Source organism: Vidua macroura, chromosome 20 (assembly GCF_024509145.1).
Source record: "Vidua macroura isolate BioBank_ID:100142 chromosome 20, ASM2450914v1, whole genome shotgun sequence".
NCBI lineage: Eukaryota > Metazoa > Chordata > Aves > Passeriformes > Viduidae > Vidua > Vidua macroura.
The window spans coordinates 6,411,715-6,431,735 of NC_071590.1; the positions used below are offsets into that span (position 1 = coordinate 6,411,715).

At 42.6% G+C, this 20,021-nt stretch overlaps 1 protein-coding gene across 7 annotated transcripts; it reads left to right on the forward strand.

The window, feature by feature from the left end:
* Positions 1–1,573: 1,573 nt before the first annotated feature.
* Positions 1,574–17,644, forward strand: CRK (CRK proto-oncogene, adaptor protein). Of its 7 annotated transcripts, XR_008440119.1 has the most exons (5): positions 1,574–1,880; positions 8,135–8,670; positions 11,454–11,616; positions 12,175–12,295; positions 14,336–14,373. XR_008440119.1 is itself a non-coding variant. In XM_053995458.1 (4 exons), exons 1-4 carry the CDS (start codon positions 1,637–1,639, stop codon positions 14,471–14,473), a joined length of 1,023 nt encoding a protein of 340 aa, XP_053851433.1. In that variant the 5' UTR covers positions 1,574–1,636; the 3' UTR covers positions 14,474–17,644. The 7 variants fall into 7 exon arrangements, 6 of the variants coding, with proteins under 6 accessions (XP_053851433.1, XP_053851434.1, XP_053851435.1 ...); XM_053995458.1 differs by lacking the exon at positions 12,175–12,295 and having other exon boundaries at positions 11,454–11,558; positions 14,336–17,644; XM_053995459.1 differs by lacking the exon at positions 12,175–12,295 and having other exon boundaries at positions 14,336–14,374.
* Positions 17,645–20,021: the final 2,377 nt, after the last annotated feature.

Sequence of the window (20,021 nt, forward strand, 5' to 3'; positions counted from 1 at the left end):
ACCACACAGTTGAAAAAGCACATTCCTTTCTGGAAAAAATGCTCACAGAACTGAGCAGAGCTGGAGCAGAATTCTACACACATTGACAGATATTACTCTGGCATTTAAGAGATCTTGGAGAAGAGTCTAAAAGTGGTAAATATTGCTTTGTTTTGTTTTCACAAATAGGACTCTTTAATTTGTGCATGCCCACACACACGGTTCCTCTGTGGCACCCGCGGAACTTAAGCTCTTCCCTGTTGCAGACCTCTGTGGTAATGCAGCCAGTGAACTGCCCTGAATAAAACAAAACTTTTTATTTTGCAGGGCTATTTTTAACCCAGAACAGCTCCTTGGCCCAATTAATGTAGTCCCATGAAAAGCAGCTGTGCTGGCACAGCTGTGGGGTGGGAAAATGTGGCTGGCAGGGAGGATGAGGACAGAAGCTGCTGGCATTGCCCTGAAGGAAAACACAGTGAGCTGCAGCCTTTAATGTACAGATGAAAATATACACAACAGAACTGGAAGGGACCCACAAGGATCACCCAGGCCAACCTCTGGCCCTGCACAGACACCCCAACAATCCCACCCTGTGCACCCCTGAGAGCATTGTCCAAACACTCCCGGAGCTCTGGCAGCCTCGGGGCCGTGCCCATTCCCTGGGGAGCCTGGGCAGTGCCCAGCACCCTCTGGGGAAGACCCTTTTCCTAATATCCAACTTAACCCTCCCCTGACACAGCTCCTGCTCTTCCCTTGAGTCCTGTCCCTGTCACAGAGCAGAGGTTGGTGCTGCCCCTCAGAAGGATGTTGAAGACCACAACGAGGTCTGACCTCAGTCTTCTGCAGGCTGAGCAAACCAAGTGACCCAGTCCGTTCTCATAAGGTTTTCTCTCCAGATCCTTCCCCATCCTTATAGCCTCCTCAGGCAAGGAATGGTGTGGCAGCAGGGCCAGGGAAGGGCTTGTCCCCCTGTGCTGGCACTGGTAAGGCCACATTCGAGCACTGTGTCCCCTCAATCCAGGAAGGACATCGAGGGGCTGAAGCACGACCAGAGAAGGGAACAGAGCTGGGGGAGGATCCGGAGCACCAGGAGAGGCTGAGGGAGCCAGAAGAGCTGAGCCTGGAGAAAAGAGGGGGGAACCTTCTGGCTCTCCACAACTGCTGGAAAGGAGGTGGGAACCAGGTGGGGGTCAGGCTCTGCTCCCAGGGAACAAGGGACAGGACGAGGGGAAATGGCCTCAAGCTGGGTCAGGGGAGGTTAAGGCTGGACATCAGGAGGAATTTCTTCCCAGAAAAGGCCATCAGACATTGGAACGGGCTGCCCAGGGATGTGGCGGAGTCACCGCGCTTGGAGGTGTTCAAGAAAGGACCGGACGCGGCACTCTGGTCTGGTTAACGAGGCGGTGTCCGGTCCCGGTCGGTCTCGGTGATTGCCGCGGTGTTTCCCAGCCCCACCGATGCCGGGATTCACGCGCTGTTTGCGCCTCCCCCTCACAGCCCGCCCTCACACCGACCCCCCCGCCCCGCCCGCGCGGGGAGATGACGTCACGCCTCCCCGCGTGCGGTCACGTCCGGTAGGTGAGGTCAGGGCCGGGCCGCCATTTTGAGCGGCTCCGCGGGCGGCGGCGGCCGCGGGCGGGGGAGGAGCGCGGCCCCCATGGCCGGGCAGTTCGACTCCGAGGACCGGGCGAGCTGGTACTGGGGGCGGCTGAGCCGCGCTGAGGCCGTATCGCTGCTGCAGGGGCAGCGCCACGGCACCTTCCTGGTGCGCGACTCGGGCACCATCCCCGGCGACTTCGTGCTGTCGGTGTCCGAGAGCTCCCGCGTCTCGCACTACATCGTCAACAGCCTGGGGCCGGCGGGAGCCCGGCGGGCCGGCGGCGAGGGCCCCGGGGCCCCGGGTGAGTGACCCCCAGGGCTGGCGGTGCCCGCAGCCCCGGGCAGGGCAGCCGGGGCGGCTCCGCCGGGCGCCCGGGCGGTGTTCGCAGGCGTGGAGCGCTTTGTGGTGGAATTAAGCCGTGTTCCGGAGCTGGGGCCGCTGCCCGAGCAGAGCCCACTGTCCGCACCTGCCGTCCTGTGCCACATGAAATTCAGCGTCCTGGACTTGGGCAGCCCGCGGCTCCAGCCTCGCACCTCTTTGTTTTCCTAGCCCCCTTAGCGATAATTCATAGATTTTCCGTGTCATCTCGGCCGGACGGTGGTTGTGTGGAAGTGTCATCCCCAAAGTCTGACTTCTGACAAGGCAGTTTTGCGTTATCAGGGAGGCTGAGTTCGAGTTCGAGTGGTGGGAACTCTTCAGGATGTAAAGGCAATGGTTTCTTGAAATCAGATGTAAAGTTCAGTTCCTTTCCCCTTGAAAGGAGAAGTTTGATATCATTTCTCATCAACTGAACATGTAAAAATGAAAACAACACGTTTAAGTGTAACACTGAAAGTGCAGAAGGTGCTGCTTGTGCCAGAGGGAGAAGCTCTGTGAGAAGCAGAATTTTTGCTGTTTAGTCCAAGTAAACCCCAACAGTGCAGAACTCTTGGATGTGTCAGAACGTGCAGTCCAAAGGCACTGGTGTCCCTCCTGTGGGAATTAGGGAAGTTGGTGCTGGAACTGCTCGAGTTTGGATATTAATCCTTGCAAAATGATGTGGATGTGTGATTGGCATCTCTGCAAGGAGCCACTAGGTAGTTTTTAATGATAGTAAACCTGTGTAATAAGGGATTTGGTGAACTTATTTGGCAGAAAGTAGACAGAGACACCGTGGTGTAGGTCTGTGGGTGGAATAGGAGACCAGTGGTGGAAAGATGTAACAAGACTTGTTTTATTTTTCAGTCTCTGCACAGAGTGATTGACTAAGGAGATAATCTGAGAGAAAACAAAATTAGTGCCAGTAGGTTTGCACTGTCATACAGGGAAGCATTTCAGATTGGAAAAATGGGGAAAGTCTAAACTGATCCTGTTTATCCCAGGAACCTCCTGGAGCTGCACAGTGCACTCAGGTTACAGAGCTCCACAGGCAGAAGTTAAAGGTGGCTGAATTCAGCTGGAAGTGGAATTTATTGCTGCTGTGGGGGATCAGAATGTGGTGGGTTCCTGTTGTTCCATGTGTGTGCACAGGTTTGGTGCTGTAATTGCTGACAAGGATGGCTGGGGTTGTGTAGAGCAGAGTCAGTCACCAGCATGCTTTGTTGTGAATCCAACCTAATGGGATTTTTCAAGACAGTAAAAAACACTGGGTCATGAGTGTCTGTCACTTCTGGGCAGTTGTTTTTTGGGAAGCAACTCATCTCTGGAAAAACAGTGGCATCACTTCAGTACAGCCATCCTGACTTTTTTCTTGTGTTACATCCTAAGCTCAGTAACATTTTGTGGCATTCTGTGGGCTGGCTTTGGTTAAAATCATGAAGTACCTTGTAATTCTCTTCTGTTTTAAAAGAGTAGCTGTGTAAGCTGGTGGCACAGTAGGCTTAATATATCTGGAAAAGTATAATTATGTTTTGGTTGGTCTCTTTTTTATTTGTCCCCTGGATGTTCTGGGGAGGGGTGATGCATCACTCCTGCACTACAGACACTCCCACGCAGATTTTAGTAATTTTAATTAAATTATGCCTCCACGCTGATACTGCTGTCTTCACATTCCAACCAAAGAAGGTGCTGGGGAGGTATATATTGAATTATACTTCAAGTGTAATTAAGGTGCTGTTTCAGAAGGAAATAAGTGGGAGGTTGTTCTGCAGTGGAAGGGAGGTGAAAACATTAGATGATTCTGTGTTTGGGTAGGGAAGCTAATGCAGTAAAAAGAGTTAAATGTTTGCAAATTGTCCTGCTTGTTTATTGTGGCCAAGCTAAAACATTGGGGAAAACAAAACCATTATATTTTAGTATGGTACAATTTTTTTAACAATTTATTGTTTGGCAAATGTGCAGGTCTCTCTGGGAAATTTAAATATTCCAGGTTGGGTTCTTGGGTTGATTTTTGTTGGGCTCTGTGTCTGTGAAATTCCTGGCTGCTCTCAGGGATAGGGGAGCCTCAGCATAGAATGAATGAGATGAGGAGCTTTGGCTTCCCTAAAAATCACAGTGTCACAGAAGCATGATACTTTCTTTGATTTCTGAAGTATAAAGTAAACTTGCAAACTCTTTGTTAAATTGACCTTTTGACTGATGCTGCAGTGTCTAACTTTTTGCAGGTGATTTTTTAGCATAACAAAGAAAAAAAGAGTTGAACAAAACTTTTAATGTCTTCCTGGAATGTTTTTTAAGGATGTTGAAAAAATAGGATAAATCACTGAATTATGGGAAAGAAAAACATTCTGTTTTCAATGGAAATGGATCATTTGTGATGAAGCATCAGAGTTATGGTTAAAGAAATCCCAAACACGACAAAGTGCTCCATGCAGGCATTAGCATGGTGATGGACAGCAGAGGAAATATTAAATATATCATGTGTTTGCAATGTGACATGGGGGTTTGGGTAAAAATGTGTGATATGCACTAAAAAATGCCTGAAATACCTAAAGATAGAAATGCTCTCTGTTGAGAGTGCAGCATTATAAACACAGAAGCCTTAATGTCATTAAATTTGTCTGTCTGAAGTAGGCAAATATGGCAGATAAAATGCAGAAATGGATGTTTTCGCATTTGTGAGTTTTAAGAACATGATTCTGAATGGAATGCTTCTAAATCACTTCCATTGTGACTGAACTTCCTGGAATCGTAGAATCCTTTCAGAATGATACCCACACTCAGCCCTGGATGAAGTGGCTTTAGGCATGTGTGAGCAGAGTGGTTTAACTCTGATGCTTGGGTTCTGGTTTTATTTTCATTTTTATATTGAAATCAAAATATATTTAAATGCAAACTAGTTGCAACTTCTGAAAGTGCCTGTATTGGACATCTGCTGTTATTCTCTGATCTGTAAATGATGACTGTAATGGCCAGAAATGAGTCTAACTCCTGACTGAATGTTTTCCTGGTGTGCTCAGAGCTCTTCCACTCAATAGAGTTTTATGTTTTTATAGGGTGTTCATGGGATTTATTTGTTCTGCTCAGCATGAGTAGGAAGGTACTTGAGAACAAGGAAAAAAGGTGTCCCCTTGGGGGTGGGGGAAGCACAAGGGCTGGAATGTGGTGCCTCCAGAGCCCAGTCCCCATATGCTCCAGGAGGAAGTGGTTTACATCACTGGGGTGTCCTACTGGTGCCCTGTGTGATAAGAACAGCTTTTGTGGCCCTAAACACATCCTGAATTGGGAAAGGGAGCCACCCTTACAGAATAAAACTGGATGCAAAAATAAAGACCTGTATTTCTGTGAAGGAAAGGTTTTACAAAGCTTGGGAATAAAGAGAAAATTCTCTATTAACACTAACAATTGGATTGAAGAGAGAAATGCAAACCCCCTGAGATGTCTGAGAAAGTGAGAAGTTGCTCTGTTGTTTTACCACCTGCCAATCAGCAGAATATTGGGTGGTTTATAGCCCTAATTCCCCAGGATCTGGGCAATATTTAAAACATAGTTCTCCAGACAGTTGTGAGATTGCTGCCTTTGTATTAATTGGTGATTAATTTAGATTAAGTTTGTAGATTTCTTGTTCTAGCTCTTCTGTACCTGCCTTGCATTTTTTTTTTAAAGAAAAGCATCAGAAGTGCACGTGGTTTTCTGGCAGTGTGGTCTTCAGGAGGGTGACATCTCTCCTTTCTGATGCTTTTTTCTCTGTCCCTTTCAAGGAGTGCATTGATCTTTCTGATCCCAGAATTTGAAGGGTCTGTGTCCTCTGGCTGTTGTTCAGCTGTGCAAAACACCTCTTAGGATCTGATTTTCCAGGATACAGTACAGTGATTTGTCACTCCTTCTCTGTACATAATGTTCCAGAGGACTTTTCTTCTTGAAGTCCAGCTTGTATTCAGGTACACTTGGCAGGTCCCTCAGGCTGTTGTGCATTAATTCAAGAGGGTGAACTTGTTCCAAAGGAAAAAAAAAGACACTCCAAAATGCCTTGTTCATCCTGGTGAAGATTGAAGATTGACCAGGCTGATGAATGCCCTGATGAACTGCTCATTCCCTGTGACCTGTGACGATTTTTCTGTGAATCCCACATTGCTGAGACAGAGCTCAGCCCCCTGGCTGAGTCAGCCTGTCGCAGGTTTCACTGAGGTAAATTGGTGTTTTAGGCTCTCTGTTTCTGTCATGTGAAATAAGGTCCATGTCAGTGAACTTCCCTGAGACTCAGTCTCCACATGGTTGCAAAGAGCTTTGCTGCCCTGCTCTTAAAGTTCTCATGACTTTTTCTTTTTACTCAGATGTCAAGCCTTGATCCTTAAAGGTTCACAGCTAAAGTAGTGCTGGATATTTGCACGTGTTTCTGTCACCAGGTTGGTCTGAGACCTGATATGTTTCCCACTTGTAGCTCTAGTGGAAGTGCAGCATTCCCAGATCCTGTTTTACACTGAGCTGTTCTGAAGTGTAGGCATGCTGCCTGTCCAGCCAGAATTCATGTCCTGTGAGCCACAGAGCTGACAATGCCACTGGGATGAAATTCCAGGGTTCTGGCCAAGTCTAGAGCTGTAAGTTGCATCTCAGCAACAAAAGTTGAGGGGGTTTTGCATCCTCTCAGCACTACACTTTGGGAGAATATGATGGACTCTTAATTCTCTTCCCATGCTGGGTTAGCCTTTCTCACTGATAATTACATTAACTTCCTTTATCTCTGGTGATGCCAGTTTGTGGTTTTTTTTTTTTTTTTTTTTTCAGTTTTTCAAGGCCATTGCTTTTGGGTTTTGGCTCACTGTGTTTATATTCATTTCTTTAGAGAGCCTTTCAGGGCTGTTAAAGCATGCAAACGTGCATTTGCCAATGACTTAGTTCTGCTCCTTCAAATTTCCTTTAACCAGCTCCACTAATGCTCCTGTTCCTTCAGGATACTTCAGAACTCATTTCTCGGGTGTTGGTCTTATTGAATCTGCCCTTTTCTCTGTTAGAACCCCTTTCTGCTCTCCTGAAAGAACTTGTTGTAACATTAGCTTTCCATGCTGACAGTGCTACTTTGCAGGGAGTTTTGGATCACTGACAGCTTGAAAGATTCTGCTAGCTTTGTACTCCAGAGCTAAGGCTTGGGACTGTTAGATATTCCCTGCAGAGAAAACAGACTTGCAAAGTAAGCATCTCTTTCTTGCTAAAAGAGTTACTCATTAAAATATAAATCTTTTCATCTGCACTCCCTTCCCCCAGCCTTCCCCAGTTCTTCCCATAACTGATGGCATGGGGCATGGTGGAAATAGAACATCATGTGTGTGTTTTTCTCCAGCTGAGCCTGAAGTACATAAAATGAAAAAAAAAAAAAAAAAAAAAGCACAGCACACAGATTGGAAATGGATATTCTGCACTTGTAGTGATGCTTGTAATGGCTTGGATGTGAACATCATCTGTATTCCAGTGTATTTGAGGTTTGGATTTATAGCTTAGGCTCCATCTGACAAACGTGGCAAAGAAGCTGCAAGATTTGAGATTAAAAGGCTGAGTCATACCTGATTTATGAAAATATATGTTTTGCTTTGCATTGCATAGAATGGAATAATTCTCTTTACTGGTACCTTGTATCAAAATGAAAAATAACTATTTGCTCATTGACATCACTTGTATGCTGATGTGCAAAGCAGTTTTCTGTAGTGTCCATGCCTTTAACCCAAGATGTTACAACAGGTAAATAATCATTATTGCAGTGTTGTTCTTTGGAAATAGATCTGAACAGCAGAAGAGAGTTAAAAAAATAATTTCCTTGAAATGGGACCAAAATTTACTGCCTATATTTAGAGTATAAAACAGGAAAATTGTATAGGCTCCTGAGAAACCCTGATGTACTGAACATTTTCATCTGATGGGTCCATATAATACTGAAAGAAACAAAGATATTTTTATCATGATTCGGGAAGTTTGGCGATGCCAAAGAATTTATCTTTTCCTTCCTTGCCAAAATATTTTTTAAAAAAAACTGTACTCATTATTATGATAGTGCTGCCTTTGATTGAAAATGCTCAGAAAAGCTGAATATGATGTCAAAGTGATCAAATTCAGTGTTGAAATACTTCTGTTTAAATGTATTTTTCTTCACAAATGTTTGATTTATAGTTTCAATGCTCTCTTTGACATGTTGCCTTCTCTTTTCAGGGTCGAATCCCACCAGATTTCGAATAGGTGACCAAGAGTTTGATTCTTTGCCATCTTTACTGGAATTCTACAAAATACACTATTTGGACACTACAACCTTGATAGAACCCGTTTCGCGCTCGAGGCAGAATAGCGGGGTTATCCTCAGGCAGGAGGAGGCCGAGTATGTGCGAGCTCTCTTTGACTTTAATGGCAATGATGAGGAAGACCTCCCCTTTAAGAAAGGAGACATACTGAGAATCCGGGATAAGCCTGAAGAGCAGTGGTGGAACGCAGAAGACAGCGAAGGGAAGAGGGGAATGATACCCGTTCCTTACGTCGAGAAGTATAGACCTTCCTCTGCTTCAGTCCCCACTCTGATTGGAGGTAACCAGGATAGTTCCCACCCACAACCACTGGGTGGGCCGGAGCCAGGGCCCTATGCCCAGCCCAGCATCAACACTCCGCTCCCTAACCTTCAGAATGGCCCTATTTATGCCCGGGTTATCCAGAAGCGAGTCCCTAATGCCTACGACAAGACAGCCTTGGCTTTGGAGGTACATAATGGGCAAAACTTAGAAGGAAGAGATCTGTTCAAGGGATTTCCCTTTCGCTCATGTGGTAGTTTTGGAGGAATGAGAAAGGGAAAAGCTTTGTAATACTGGTTTTATGTCATGATTAATAAGTTATGGATAAAATGAGTGACTTGAGTCACTTGTAAATTAGATTATTGTTGATTATTATTAGGTTACTGAACCAGTATTGTGTCTGTTGTCAATCATCACTAACATAAGTGTTTCCCCATCCATGTTTTCAGTTCTGAAATGTTTATTTTGGGGGGAGGGAGAGGGAGCAGCTCATAAATTGTGTGTCTGAACCTGTGTTTGCTGTTGTGTGCCTCACCACAATCTATACAAGGTGTGCTGGGTTGTTTGTTGGTTTGTGTTGTGTTGGGTATTTTTTCTCCCCAATGTGTCAGCAGTTTTAAAGCAATCAGTGGAAACATTGGTACACTTGGAAAGTATCTGGACTGAGATGATGATCACACATAGAATTTAATTGTAACATCACCTCACAGATGGGTTTAGGTTTGAGGCAGGAGCATTTTATAATTTACACCACAGTTTTTTAGGTCTGGTATAAAGCAGTGATTGATGGAGCAGGGTTTGTAGTAAAGCACTGAGTTTTCCCCAGGTTGATTCACTTCCTGACAGGATCAAGCAATTGCACAGGCCCTTTTTGATTTGTCGTTTTTCCTCTTAAAAAGGTGGCTGGAGTGCTCTATCTTTCCACATCAGATAGTTCTCCCCCAAGTTACATTTGAGGAAATTGAGACTAAGGTATTCCCTGTGGCAGACCTTTGCCTTAGGATATGTAAATTGTATCCTTTAATCTAGGCTTTCTTTGAGCTAGAGGCTCTGGAATTTCCTGATACCTAATTGACTTCCTGTTTATATAACATTTTAAGTACTTGGGAAAAAAACAGTTTCTGTGCTGAGTCAGAGCATCTCCTCTCCACTCTCAAATACTTTGTGTAATTGTGCATAGCACAAAAGGCACTCCAGGACTTCAGTGATCTGGCAGTGATCTGATTCAGTGTAGGTGTGTGTCTGGTGCAGAGCTGGGAGATGCAGCACATGCTGCAGATTGATAACTGATGTACAGCCAGGCAGATGTGAAATCTTTCCCATGTAGGTAGTAAATATACTCTGAGAGTTATAGGCAGTAAATATACTCTGAGTTGCAACACATTCTGTTATAGGTCTGAATGTCTTTGGGATGAGAAGCAGGTAGAGAAATTTATGTAAACTCACCAGATTTTGAGGAAATGTGAGGATTTTTACCCTTCAAACTCTCATAAAGGTTAAAATGCTGTCTCTTTCCCTCTTTTTCTCACCCTTTCCACCCAGTTATCTCCTGGAGCTTGGGAATATTCCTGAATGCAGGCTGTTGTAATTACCAGATGTTAGATTGGTTTTCAGCCTCTGGATACTGTTGTGGCATATTTAGCAAAACCTTTTGGTTTTCTTTCTAAATTTTGCATTCTCTTAAGCTTTAACTTCACACTTTATTCCACTAAAGAACCCCACACTGCTGCCCAGTGCAGGATTTGGGAGCATGGAGTGAAATAGGGAGAGTGAGGAAATGCTGCTAATCCAGGCCATAAGCAACTTAGAGTGAAAGGAAACACTGTCCACGCTGGAGAACAGCTTGTGGGTGCCAGGGCTGATCTGAGGTTAGTTCAATCCTCTTCACCACAACTCACATGATCTGGCAAGAGGGCTGTGCTGTAGGAAGAGCAGTTTTGTGGGTAACACCTCTCTTTTCTGATCTACCTTACACCTCTAGAGTCTTTTACAAACTGATGGGAAAGGCTGAGGAGCTGAAGTGTTTGGGAGGAACAGCTGAGAAGTGTCAGCTCAGCTTGGCTGTGTGACCACAGGAGATTTCTGGTCTCCAGAAATGGCCTTTGTGGGCCTCATAAAACAACTTCTATTTATCATTTGACACCCTGGCCTTCTTGGTTAGGGTGTTAGATCCTTGTCTTGCTCTCCATTTAAGAAATGCAATAGCAGTGGTGGTTCTTCATTCTCTATGTAATATTACAAACATTTTGTTTTAAAAAGTAGCCATTTATCACTGCTTCTAGTGGCCTTCAAAGCTTTGCAGCTTTTATCACTTCCAATCACAATGTTACTGAGTTGCTTTCAATGTCTGTACAGGAAAAAAAGCAATATGCGCTTCATTTTCTCCCAAGTTTTTCTTCATCCTGTCTATCAAAGTGCTGTTTCTTGTTGTCTCCTTTCTCCACGTTCCCTTTCACTTCATGGTGTTCCTTCTCTGTTTATTTAGAGATCTCTTTCTTAGATAACTTAGTAGAGAGCATTATGTAAATCTTAGCAGACCATTTTTGCCCAGACCTCTTTATAAATAAGCAAGTGGGATTCTTTCCAAATGAAAAATCTTATCCTTAAATCTGGCAATATTCATGGGAGGGGGTGGATCCCACTGTTTCTCTTAGAAAAATAGATTCTTAACATCAAACAGTCTTTGCCCAAACTGCAAACAGAATATCTGTGCTGTTCTGTTATTTTAAGCCTGACATGCTTTTGAAGAGTTCAGGAAAGGACGATCAGAACAGGTGATGTTCTAATAAAGTCTGTGCTCTATTATGGAAAAAAGATTCAGCAGGAGAAGTTAACATTTATTTTGCATGTAACTGGACCTATGCAAGGAGTATTCAGTCTATTTTAAGATAAACTAGATGAGGAAAAGGGAAGATCTATCTGGTGAATGACTCTGAGATCGATGGATTTATTTTTTTTCTTTGTAACAGTAGCAGAACTCTGCCACCTTGACCTCACCAAAGAGGAGTACTTGGAATAAAACCACAGCATACAGAAGTCTTCACTTGAACCTTCAGTTTTGCTTTGAAGCATATGGGGTATATTTAGTTTTAAAACTTCTGATGAAGACTGAGACAAACCTGGCTTTCTAGCAGGGTACAGTGTTGTTCCTGAGGTGCTGTGCTTGGTGGGATGATGCACTATGGACTAACGTTGCCCTAAATCAATGCTGAAAGCGAGGAGAATTCAGAGACAACATCCACTCCTAGCCTAAAGCTTTTAACACTTCAGCACTTGTAATAATAACCAATTTTTGGAAAGGTTCTCTATATTGTCTTCAGGAGAGTGGTTGAACTATAGCTTGCTAGGCAGAAGTTTGAAGCAGATCTAGAAAGATCTTTCAGTTACTCAGGGTCTAATGGTACCATTTTATTTAGGTAGCATTTGTGAAATTGTCCATGCTTGCTTAAAGTTAGTCCTGCTTTGACAGATGTAAATATATACAGATAGATATGTAAGAACGAATTAGAAGGTTTATATATAGAAACGAAATGGGAATAAAAACAGTGTGTCTGCTAAATGAAATTACTGGCAAAAAAAGAGGAATATTTGATCTCAGAAGTCTGTCCTCAGTTAACAATTACTGAAAAGCAGCTTTCAAGTGTAGCTCTGTATAGTAAGGGGAATTCATAATTGAGTGTCCCTTGGCTGCAGTGACCCTGAAACAGCCCTGGAAACCAAAAACCAGCTACAGGATGCTCAGGGAGCAAGGAGTTTCACAAGCATCCCATAGTGTACCTCAGTGTCATTGCTCTGTTGAACCCACCTTTTGCAGGTGAGTTTATTTTAAGGCATCCAAGATAAACCCTAATGAACACTAATTAGGGTGTGATAGCAGAACAGAGGCCAACAGTCTTAAGACAGCAAAGTTAAGTGTAAGTCGTGTTTTTCCCTTCCCAGTGGGTTGGAGGTTAAACACTGTTCTGGTGAAGGCTGGTCTGTAGATTATACCCAGGTCTGAAGCAGTCTGAAGTTATCTGGGACATTGTTCTGGTCATGGCTGTGATTAGGAAATCAGATTTTCCACTTCTAGTATTGTCACATTGAATTTATCCTTGTTAAATTATAGCTGATGTATTGTTTCGGTCAGCGGAGTATTTTTGTTGGTACAACCCCCCAGTGGTTATTAGCAGTAGCAAAATTATACAAACTGCATGATTAAATTCCTAAAGAGCTGAAGCTTGCATTCAGAACTGGAAGAAGGCTTCCTTTTTGCCTGTAGCTAATACATAAGAGGATTTTCTTCAAAATATGATTCATTAAAATGTCTATACTAATGACTACAAAAGGCAAAAATAAAGCTACAGCAAGAATCCCAATGGGCCTCTCATTACCAGATAAGTAATCATGAGAGGTATGGGAAGCTTAATTAAATGTCCATGAAAGGGATTGAATTTATGAACTGTTAAAAGCTGTTCTGGCAAAAGATTTCAAGTGATTAAAACCTGTAAAGTTAATGGAGATTGGTAACATCTGAAATTGTTTTCCTTGTTCTTTGTTGGCTGCCTAGAAAGTGCAAATAATGAGGTTGTGTTTTGGATGGATTTGGAACACAGTGATGAGCATCTGTGTAAACTATAACTATATTCACTGAATTTCTGGATGAAATGCAGCGAGTCCTTTCGCCACACCTTCAGAGTTTATTTACAGTATTAGTGAAAGAAAATAGAGTCTATCTATCCCAAAAGCATCCTCCATCTGTGATGTGGGAAGAACTCTAAAAACCGTTGTACGTTACTCATAAATCAGATTATTGATAAAATTCTGCAGAGGGGTAGAAATGGGTAGACAGCTTTTCAGTGGTCATTCATTAACTCTCCACTGAGTGTCTTTACAATATAAATTGTGTTTCCTCAGGTTGTGTAAGTGCCACTTAATTAAAGTACCCTTAAATATGAAACAGAGTTGGGGACTGATCAGACCTAGACTTGTGTCCTGATTTGAACTACCTGCACAGCCCTGAGAAGTGCCTGCTGTGCAGTTTGTCCCCGTGTCACAGGGGGATGACAGATGATGCCTTTGGATTTGGTGCTGGCAGTGTTAGGGTGGAGATTAGAATAGGAGATGTATTCCTGGGCAAGCAGGAGAAGGCATCAGTTGTCTTTACTGTTCCCATGAGTGCTGGACTTGGCAGTGCTGAGTTAATGGTTGGACTCGGTGACCCTGAAGATCTTTTCCAACCTAAACAATTCCGTGATTCAGTGGGATTTATTTCTCTGAGAAATCCATGCTGGGAAAGACTGCAATGCCATCTGGCTTTGCCTTTGGTAGTGGCTGAGTGTGGATGCCCAGAGCAAGAACAGAGCAGCTTTACAACAGTTCTTATACACTTCTTATAATCTGTGAAGAGAGAGAGAGAGAGATCCTTCACTTTCCACAAATTGAAAAGTGGAATTTCAAAACTAAGGAGCAGTTGAGCTTGCAGATTAGTGTCCACTTGGTCCAGGTGCAAGCCTTCCTTGCTTCATGAGGCTCTGGATGGAGTCCCAGCGGCGTGCAGGCTTCTGTCAGCCCAGCAAGGCACATTTATCAGGATAGCACCTGATGGTAGGTCCCAAGAGCACTTGGAAAGATTGGTTTTGGATTGCTGGCTCTTCAGTTCAGGTAGTTCTCACCTGATCTAGATACATTTCTTTATATACTTTGTTGGAGTGAATGGCATTGGGGGCAGGCTGGTGTCTCAGACACTGTCAGAACTAAAGCTGCTTTTTATAGATGTGTATCTGGTGCACGTGGGTGACAGCACACCAAGGGAGGGGTGGCAGCTCATCCTGCCCATTTCTGGTTTGTAATGTGTGTATTTCTTTCCCCACAGGTCGGTGAGCTGGTAAAGGTCACAAAGATTAACATGAGTGGTCAGTGGGAAGGAGAATGTAACGGCAGACGTGGTCACTTTCCATTCACACACGTCCGTCTGCTGGATCAACAGAATCCTGACGAGGACTTCAGCTGAGTGTGGCTCAACAGTTGCTCTTACAGATGGGAACAGTCTCAACTAGTTTTTATTGCAGATGCCATCAAGACTAAGCTCGGACCGACGCTACAAGCGGTATTGCTTGGATAAGCATTCTGATAACCTGCAAACCCCTGGGACTCAACACCACCATTCCTTAAGCAAGGGTCATGTAATTCAGGGTACGACAGTAGATAACTCGTGTGTCCAGTGGCAGAACTAGGCTATGATTATAGGTTGTAATGCCTGCTTATGTCCACGTGCACGGCAGCCTGGACCTTGCCAGCAGCAGCAGCTGGAGAAGGCAGTGCTGTAGATGTTCAGAGAACATTTATAGCTCTCTCCGGGCCCATTGCTTATGTTGCTTCTTCCTCAGGCAATGAAGATCAACCGTAGACAATTCAATACCTTGATAGAAATTTCACAGATTTATCCTGGAGCTCTCTCCACGTTTTTTGCCATCCTGGGTTCTCTGTCCTAGAAAGGCTCCGCAGTGCCCTGCATGGTCAGTTAGCTGTGCACAGCACAGACTGATGCAGGGCCCGTTGGGGACAGCCTTATGATTTACAGATCCTTACCATTTTCATGGTAAATGACAGATCCAATCAACCTCAGAATTCTAGAAGCTTGTGGACACTAGATTGATTTCTTCAGTACTGTTGATGCTTCAAACATAGCAGCTGATTTTAATTTAAGATTTTTATTAACACACAGTATCTCCTTTTATCCACAAATACAAGGCTTATGGAAGTGTAAACCTCCATATCAGTGCTGAAAAATACATGCATAGCACTTTAATACATAGCTTTAAAGCAGTGTTTGATTCACTAAATATACTAAAATATTGACACTGCTTTCCAATAAAATTAAATTGTGTAGGGCTAGTTTAATTTTTCTAGAATTCTTCAATATTGTACAATACTGTTACAGTACAAATCAGTGTCAAACACAGTGAACTGACAAACCAAATATTAGTTTTATTTTAAAGACACTCTGGGGACTCTTCTTGTTTAATTCCCATCTGTAAAATATTTGATAGTGAATTCGTGAGGATTTTATTTTTAATAAACTAATGGAAAATAATCGTGTGCTTCTGGATTGATTCTCAAAAGGCATAATAGAGTAAATATGGCTTCCTAGCTCATGATGAAAATCAGTGCATTGAGTAGGCAGTATTATGCACTGCTTGATGGTTGTTTTTTAGTCTGTTCTTCTAATTATCTGGTTTTCTCTAATATAAATCAGAATGGATTTAGTAAGTTTTGTAAACTGAAATTAAACACTGAAGTAACTCTCCCTTGCCTGTACCCTGGGTTCTTTTCCAAGCACAGCACTCTGGTGACCAAACTAAATTTTGTAACTTTGACTACAGTATAATCCATGCAGAAGGGTTTTTCTAGATAGTATCAAACTGAAACTGTTGGGTTTGGTTGCTTCAGACCCGTGTGACCCCAATGGCTCATGGGTTGCACGTGCTGCAAAGGCCTTTGCTGCAAGGCACCAACCGTACAACAATACTGGTAACACTTTACCTCAGAACTCTGTAACATGCTGGAAATTATAATATTTCTGTTCTATTTAAGTACTAGTTGTTTTACTTCAAAACTAATCCATCAGCAAGTCTGAGTAATGTTCAGGTTATGGGCACTCATTAATTCTGTGGACTAATGTTAATCACACTTGTCCATCACCAGTCTCATGAGCACTACTGAGGATTATTATCAAAAACTGACAGCAGGGACAGTGGGGTAAGAATGGAAACAAGGAATTGCAGCTCTGTTCTACCTTGGATTGCTATTCTGGTTAGGGTGACATGCCAGTGATTGTGGGAGCTCTTCTAGTTTAGTACAAAATTTACTTCGAGGGGAAAAAAATGCGAAACTAACTCTAGGTTCTGTAACTCATCAGGTTCTTTAAGGCTGATTTGTGTTTTTCCTCTGATTTTGATATTCACTGTAACTGTTTGGGGGGGTTTCTTCAATAGCTGCACTCTAAATAACAGACTTAATACTGAGTTTTTCAGTTGCCCATATATGTTTCTTTTGCAATACCTGAAGAAAAATATAAGCATAATAAACAGTGTGTCCTTAGAGTGACACTGTTCTGAAGTATTTTTGCCAACTGCAGTTAATGAAAGCCCATATATTTGTACCTTTCCAATCAGGAATTCATATACCAAAAGATCATTTTTCTGGAAGTTTTATTATGCAAACCTTGCCTTTTTAATATGAAAGACATGAATTGAATTAACTAGCAAGTACCCTGCAAACTTTGTAGATGTGGTTTTGTTAAGACTGTATAAATTGTGAATATTTGTACACTTTGAAAGAGCAAAATAAAGAAACTAGAGGAGTCTTAATAGCTGCTGTTACACTAGAATCTCAAGTTCTTGTCAAGCAGTTTTTTTTAGCTGACTGATACATTAATGCAACTGTTTTCCACTCTTCAGTTCTAAGCTGAAATGTGATTTTGTTTCATAGGTGATAGAAAGGAGTATGAATTTGGACAAAATAGACATTTCAACTTGCCAGGCTCTTCAAGGCAAATAGGTAGAACCTATGTCCATGAACATGTAGATGAAATCCTTTTGTGGCCTTTGTTTATCCTCTTCTATTTGTTCCCTCCCTTCTCCCCGATGCGTGCAAAAAAATCATCGCTCAGAATGTTGGTCACAATCTTTTGTCTCTTCCTTGGCTGTGGTTTTGGTCTCTTGTGCATAGGCAGGTGTTAGAACTAGAATAATCATTTCTAGAAATACACCATGAAAGCAGAATGCTCAATTACACTGTGTTCTTCTGGTGCATTTACACGTTATATCACACTAAAAAGTACAACTGGCTGCTATGGTTTTTTAATATATATTTCATTTTGGTAAGCCCCAGCCTTTTTACTAATATATGACCTGGTTAAATCTTGTTAATCTGTTTGAATTGTATTTGTTAATAATGCAAATATTTCTAATCATCTTTAAGAGTAAAACACTTCCTTTTTGTTAATGGTTTTGGGGAAGGATTCTAACCAAACCTGTTTGAAGAAAAATATGAACATGTGCCATTGTATTATAACACTATCCACTTTCTTGACAGTTAAAGTCCTTTTTTATTTTTTTGTAGCATGTAATGTATATGTTCATAGTACGTGAAGTAAATAAAAGTATAGCCAAAACTTTGACTCAGTCATTCTCAATCAGTTTTTGGAGTACTTGCATTTAATAATTAAAAATAGAGGGAGTATGGCCATTTTTAATTGGCCATGTTAGTATGAAAATAATTAAACACAGCACTACAGAAGTAAGACAAACCAAGGTAACTAAGTTAACTTATCAAACAATAAAATATGGCTTTTTTTTGAAAGAAGGTGACTTTCTGTAATTAAATGAGTCTAGGGGTTGGGGGAAACACATATTCTCATAAAAAAAAAAAAAACCAAAACTTGTGAGGAATGTTAAGATGAGATTTTGTAGCTCTTGCTCTCAATTCTACCTGCACAAGTTTGTCAGGGAATAATCTGGGGATTGTTTGGATGGGGTGTTCGGGAAGATAGAAAGCTGCTTATATATTCTTAGAAATATCAGTGAGAACAAAGTTACACAAATGAATACCAGCAAGAATCTCCTGCAGGAGTCTACAAATGGTTCAGAAGAGCTGGTTTTATGTGTGGTGGTGTGAGAGCACTAATTCAGTGAAAGGCCAAGGTGTGCAGGTGCTGTCGAGGGCTGAAGGACAGAAAATCAGGACTAAAATCCCATGGGGGGACACGTTTGTAACGTCAATCTGCATTAAAGCTACTTTTGCCACACTATTCCTTAAAAACTGCAAGGGGACAGTGGCCCTTAGGCCCCAAGGATAAGAATCTCCATGTGTCTCCACAATGATTATTCTGTCAGCTCCAGATTGGAAAAAAACCTTAATTTTTCATAGATAGAAGCCCCCAGCTTTGCTCCAGTGCTCAGCCACTGCAGAGCTGCAATGCAAAGGTGTGTTTTAATGAGATTAGCTGAGAGAATTGCAGCCAAAAGGAAGAGGCTGTGCCTGCCCTTCCCCAGGGCCCTGCCAGCCATCCCCTCCTGCCTCACCTTGCCCTGGTGTTTGCAGAGTTCCCCTGAGCTGATGGAGCACAGGGCTCATGCAGAAAACTTTTCCTTTTCCATTCCCTCTCCTTTGAATGAGGGTTTGGCTGCAGCAGTAGTTGAATGAATTAATGTGAAAGTTCAGGGGGCAAAGGGCAAGCAAGGATTGCATCAGCAAATTGTGCTGTGAGTATTTCCTTGGATTAGGCTGTTTATTCCTCATGCTTTGCCAAATCCCTGACCAATTTCCAAATATCTGAATGCCATCTGTAGCGAGTGCATTCAAAAGAATTTAAAGTATTTAGACAATATGCTATTATTTAGCAAGGGTACTAAGAATGCACCTCACTTCTGGCAATTAAATCTGCTTCAAGTGTCCTGATTTATTGATATTATTGAACTCCCTGCAACCTGAGTGCCTGCTGAACATGAGGAACACAGAAAAATTCCTAAATTGATCCAAATCTAATTTACTGTGCACAGCTTCCCCAAGTTTCTGCTGAAAAATAGACTTTTATGGTCAACAGAGTGCAGAAGTGATTTGTGAGTCTTAAAAATTTACACAGAGATAGTGACTGTGCAGTACTGTGACCTTTTGAGTACCTAACTTTGTATCATGTATTTACCAGCAATTCAGAAGTAAAGGTTTACAATGATTCCCAATTTCAGAAAAATCAGCATTTTTTAATCTTACTTCAAATAAAGCAAAAAAAGCAAATCTTTTTCTGGACTTGACACCTAATTTTCACCTTAGTCACTGATGTCTTTGTTTTTAAGAAATCCTGATTAGATGATCCTGATCTGTGAAAAAGAGGGCCTAAATATCCCTTGAAAACAGAGTATTGGTTTTCTGAGCAAGTGATATCAAAATAATTCTGTCAAGTTTTTAGATTTATTTGTAAGAAAAGCATAAGGTTATGCTGATCTTGCAGACCCTAAAACTCTTGTTCATCAACTGAAAAAAAAATAAGTCAGGCCAGCAATAAACTACTGAAAAAATGTGCTTTGAATGGTGTTCAAGGTGTGTGCCCTCAGTCATCCGTCAGGAGCCCATTTCAGTGGGCACAATACAAGAAATGGGGATACCTGACTTTGTGTCCAGGAGGTGCCAGGGCCAGCTCTGTCTCTGCTGTCAAAACCTGCAAAGGTCTCTGTGCACTTCTCCCAGCAGTGAAGTGATGGGAGAGCATCCGTAGCCTGCACTTCCAAGGAGACACTGGGAAAAGAGACAAGACTTCATTCACAGCTACCCTGAGCAAATCACAGAATCGTGGAATGGTTTGGGTTGGAAGGGACCTTAAAGCTCATCTCATCCCAATTCCTCTGCCGTGGGCAGGGACACTGTCCACGAGACCAGGCTGCTTCAAGCCCTGTCCAACCTGGCCTTGAACGCTTCCAGGGATGGGGATCTTTGAAGATCAAGTTCATGCCAGCCATGCATAATCCCTTTTCTTTTTCTAAAACCATTCTGATTTCAGA

Excerpts from the sequence above, each read along its gene's own strand:
- CRK (XM_053995458.1), top strand. The coding sequence starts at position 1,637 with ATGGCCGGGCAGTTCGACTCCGAGGACCGGGCGAGCTGGTACTGGGGG. Across the intron at positions 1,881-8,134 it reads CGAGGGCCCCGGGGCCCCGG|GGTCGAATCCCACCAGATTT; the intron begins GTGAGTGACCCC and ends TTCTCTTTTCAG. Across the intron at positions 8,671-11,453 it reads AGACAGCCTTGGCTTTGGAG|CAGAACTCTGCCACCTTGAC; the intron begins GTACATAATGGG and ends TTGTAACAGTAG.